This window comes from Cebus imitator, unplaced genomic scaffold (genome assembly GCF_001604975.1).
Source record: "Cebus imitator isolate Cc_AM_T3 unplaced genomic scaffold, Cebus_imitator-1.0 Scaffold655, whole genome shotgun sequence".
NCBI lineage: Eukaryota > Metazoa > Chordata > Mammalia > Primates > Cebidae > Cebus > Cebus imitator.
In genome coordinates, this window is record NW_016107970.1 from 253964 (window position 1) to 258844 (window position 4881).

General features: G+C 51.1%; 1 protein-coding gene across 1 annotated transcript in view; it reads left to right on the plus strand.

Annotated features, from left to right (window-relative positions):
* Window positions 1-3682, plus strand: part of TCF7L1 (transcription factor 7 like 1) — a 180970-nt gene extending 177288 nt beyond the window's left edge. Inside the window, exons 11-12 of the mRNA XM_017517957.2 lie at window positions 943-1018; window positions 2328-3682. Of these exons, the coding sequence (XP_017373446.1) occupies window positions 943-1018; window positions 2328-2761 (510 nt within the window). The 3' untranslated portion in view covers window positions 2762-3682. The remainder of the gene's footprint in view (window positions 1-942; window positions 1019-2327) is intronic.
* Window positions 3683-4881: the final 1199 nt, after the last annotated feature.

The following is a 4881-nucleotide window of genomic DNA, read 5'->3' on the forward strand; positions in this document are numbered from 1 at the left end:
TTTTTGAGATGGAGTTGCACATCTTGTTGCCCATTGTGGAGTGCAATGGCGCAATCTCAGCTCACTGCAACCCCGCTTCCCAGGTTTAAGCGATTCTCCTGCCTCAGCATCCCAAGTAGCTGGGATTACAGGGATGCACCAGCATGCCCAGCTAATTTTTTGTATTTTTAGTAGTGAAGGGGGTGTCTCCATGTTAGTCAGGCTGGTCTCCCGACCTCAGGTGATCCACCCACCTCAGCCTCCCAAAGTGCTGGTATTGCAGGCATGAGCCATTGCACCCGGCCTGTGGAGGACTCAAGACCAGGGAGAAGCCCATACTTCTCTGGAAATAAGGAATGCATTTTAATTCTCAGGAGGTCAACAAGAGGTCCTGAGGACGGACTTAAGTTTTTGTATTTCCGTTTGAACTGGACTCTGCCCTCAATTTCATAACACAGGGTGCAGGGCTAGCTGTGGCGGAAAGAGTGTCCCTAGCCACTCCTAACCCAGGGCTCAGAGACCAGTGCATGAGCCTCAGGGGGCGTGTCCTTAAACTCGCGGAAACCAGGCCGATTTTGGCATGCATGCTTTTTTTCTGGTAAGAGGATCCACAGCTGCATCAGACTTTCAGAGGGACCTGGGACCCCTCAGAGAAGATCAGGAAGCACTGTTGTTCCAGGGAGGGAAATGGACAAACAGAGTCTGAAGAGCAGTGGAGGGAAGAGGCCTTCCAAGAAGGCCTGGGTACCAACATGGAGGGGAAACGCATTTGTTTGGGGAGGAAGGGCTCCCTCTGCCTCCTCCTGGCTCCCTCAGGGGTCTGAGTCGTCTGTCTCTCCACACCTTCCCTGAGGGATCAAGAGCAGTAAGGGCAACGTCCTGTCCTCTCCATGATCTGGGAGCCCCTGAGAAGCCAGCATTCTTCTCTCCCAGCTTACCTCTTCCTTTGGCCATATTTTGCAGGGTAAGAAAAAGAAGAGGAAGAGAGAAAAGCAGCTGTCCCAGACACAGTCACAGCAGCAAGTCCAGGAGGCAGAGGGTGCGTCCGGGGGCACTGCCCTCTTGCCCTGCTTTTCCCCCACCACAGCCACACCCGCCTGTGCTGTCTCTGGGTCCCTGATGGGCCAGGGCTTCTGCCTCAGTATTCAAGGGCGGGTCTTGTTATTACCCCTTTCTAGAGATGGCCACTTAAGAGGTTCCCGAGACATTAAGCCATTTTCCCAGTCACTCTGCTTTAGTGCTGGTGGTAGGATTTGATTCCAGGATTTTGTCACTTCAAAGCCTAGGCACTTTGTAATTCCGTTGAAAATCGAATCATCCTACCTGAGGGTTAATGGAATGTGGTTGAAATTGTCGTTGAAATACCCTTAGGAAGGCGCCACATGAGCCAATGACATCCCACCTGCCAGTGGACCCAGAAGAGTCAGGAGTTCCTTTGATGTTTCTTTGATTGAACACCAGAAAAAATAGTTTGCTTGGGTTTAGGAGGCACTCTGTGTCAAAAATATGTACTAAATCTCTTTATACCAGAATCACGCCTAGCACAGAAAGATGCTCACACTGTGACGAGTATTAATGTTTATGTCATGCCCCCATCTCATGCTTACTCCAGGACAAGTGTATAGCTGCTTGTACAACATAAAGTGCTTTCAATCTTTCTCCTCCATCCCTTTCTCCTTCCCTCCCTTCCTTCCTCCTTCCCTTCCTCCCTTTCTTCTTCCCTCCCTTTCTCCTTCCCTCCCTTTCTCCTTCCCTCCTGCCCTCCTTCCCTCCCTCCTTCCCTCCCTCCCTCCCTCCCTCCCTCCTTCCCTCTCTCCTTCCCTCCCTTTCTCCCTCCCTTTCTCCTTCCCTCCCTCCTTCCCTCTCTCCTTCCCTCCCTTTCTCCCTCCCTTTCTCCTTCCCTCTCTCCCTCCCTCCATCCCTCCCTTCTTCCTTCCTTCCATTATACATAAGAGTGCACATGAGTGGGACCTGTGCATGCCGCACAACCCACCATCAGGCATGCGCTCTCTCTGACTGCGTTCATACCATAAGCCAAAGATTTCAAAGCATACTGGAGATTCATCCCAAAAGTTATGAGCTTTAGGAAAGGAGGGTGGCCATGTGAGACACTGGGCTGTCTTCCCTCCGATCAGATGCTGGATGGGTCTTTGTCAGTGTGGGCGTTACCCCTTCTCTGTGTGCTGGCTATTTGTGAATGCAGTTTCCTAGTCTTGAAAGCCTTAGAAGTAATGTCAGGCCCTCACCAAAGGCATCCCTGTGTCTCCAAAGCACGTGTATCGCCAGGGCTGTTCCTCAGCCTCTCCCAGAGCTATAGCTGCTCACTCTTTCTTGTGTTTACCCCCTAGGTGCTCTGGCCTCCAAGAGCAAGAAGCCATGTGTTCAGTACCTGCCTCCTGAGAAGCCCTGTGACAGCCCTGCCTCCTCCCACGGCAGCATGCTGGACTCTCCGGCCACCCCCTCTGCAGCTTTGGCCTCACCGGCCGCCCCTGCTGCCACCCATTCGGAGCAAGCCCAGCCCCTCTCCCTCACCACCAAGCCAGAAACCCGGGCCCATCTGGCTCTCCACTCCGCTGCCTTCCTGTCCGCTAAGGCTGCAGCCTCCTCCTCTGGGCAGATGGGCAGCCAGCCTCCCCTCCTATCCCGGCCCCTCCCCCTTGGGTCCATGCCCACAGCTCTGCTGGCCTCTCCCCCGTCCTTCCCCGCCACGCTCCATGCCCACCAGGCCCTCCCGGTGCTACAGGCCCAGCCTCTTTCCCTGGTCACCAAGTCTGCCCACTAAGCTGCCCCCTGGCCCCTGCAGGCTGTCACGTGACTCATCGAGTAGTGATAATTCAGAAGAAAAAGAAAAAGGAGACTTTATTGGTCAATATTTGACCACTCTGGACTGTTCTGTAAAGTGGCTGGTAACAACAGCACTTTACAGTTTGTAGATGTAACCAGTAGCTGATCTTAAGGCTTTTTTAAAAAACAAAACAAAATAACAAAAAAAAATCTTTATAAGAAAGAGAACTGAAAAGTAGCATGCTGTTCATCCCTTGGTGCTGTGGCGGATGGACCTGGGCAGAGGGCGCTTCTCTCTACCTCTCTCCAATTTTCTGCCTCCTCTCTCTTCCACCCGCCCCAGCTTCCCAGCTTCCCCAACTCCATCTGCATCTCTGCCATTGCGATATTTCCTGTGACCCAGCCCAAGTTTTCATCATCTGCCCAATACCATGGGTTCTTCGTCCTCTGTCCTCTGCCCAGTGTGAGGCTGTCACCATGTGAGAAGACATCTTGGCCTGATTTGCTGCCACCAGCGTTCCCTCCCTCAGTGGGCCTGAACCCGCTAGCCCCAGCTTTCAGTGGAGAAAGCGGTCCTCTGAAATGGTTTCCCCCCACCCCCACATTTAAAGGGACTCAAGGTGCCTGCCACTTCCTCAGCGAAGAAATTTGTGTTCTCCCCCTCCTTTCCAGTGGCGATCATCCCTTCACGGTCCCACAGTGGCAGGCAGGACTGGCCCCATGGTCTGGCTTCCTGTCACCTGGGTCCATGCCAGCACAATCTGCCAAAGTTCTAGAGACCCTGTTCCCTTCCCCATCACCTCACATGCTTCTTCTGTGTGTATTTCTTTTTGTCTTTATGGTTTTTGGAGCAGTTTAAACTCCCAGTTGTTTATTTTCACAAAAGAAAATAAAATTGCAGTTGCAAGACCGTTTCTGAGTGTTCCTTTAGTCCTTTTGTTGAATCAAATCACTGTTTCACTCCCAAACCCTGTGTTAGACTTTTGCAGATAACGCAAAGGAGGACTGCTTCTTGACAAGCAGGATATAAGGCATGCCTGACACCCTTAGAAAACCTGAGCCCAGCTTCCCGTCTCAAATGTACATAGGCCAGTCAGTGTCCATGACAGAGTTGTGAAGCGGGTAATCATTTTTACAGTTGATTTAAATGAATTTGCCACCTGGAAGACATTCCGCTTATGCTCCTATCACCCACTTGACTTGTAATTGCCAAGATGTGAGGAAGCATCTTTTGGATTCTTTCCATAGTATCTGGCACCACGATTTTTTTGTAACAGCTTTATGGAGATATACTTCAGCCATTTAAAGTTATACTTCACCCATTTAAAGTACACAGTTCAGCTGGGCACAGCAGCTCTTGCCTGTAAACCGAACGCTTTGAGAGACTGAGGCAGGAAGACGGCTTGAGGCCAGGAGTTCAGGACCAGCCTGGGCAACATAGCAAGACCCCGCCTCCAGAAAAATCTAAAAAAAAAAAAAAAAATTAGGCATGGTGGCACTGTAGGCCTGTAGTCCTAGCTACTCAGGAGGCTGAGGCAGGAGGATCACTTGAGCCCAGGAGTTCAAGGGTGGAGTGAGCTATGATTGTGCCACTGCACTCCAGCCTGGTCAACAGAGTAAGACTCTGCCCCAAATTTAAAACATACAATTCAGGCTGGGCACAGTGGCTCACACCTGTAATCCTAGCACTTTGGGAGGCCAAGGCAGGTAGATCACCTTAGGTTAGGAGTTTGAGACCAGCCTGGCCAACATGGTGAAATGCTGTTTCTACTAAAAATATAAAAATTAGCCAGGCGTGGTAGTGTGTCCCTGTAATCCCAGCTACTCAGGAGGCTGAGGCAGGAGAACTGCTTGAACCCAGGAGGTGGAGGTTGCAGTGAGCCGAGATGGCACCACTGCACTCCAGCCTGGGCAACAGAGCAAAACTTTGTCTCAAAATAAAATTGGACAATTCATTGGCTGTATGTTCAGAGTTGCGCATCTATCACCACAGTTAATTTTAGAATGCTTTCGTCAGCCCCAAAGGAAACCCCATATCCTTTGAAAATCATTCCACATTTTGCCCATCTCCCCCAGCCCTAGGCAACCACTAATCTACTATCTCTGAACCTGTCTATT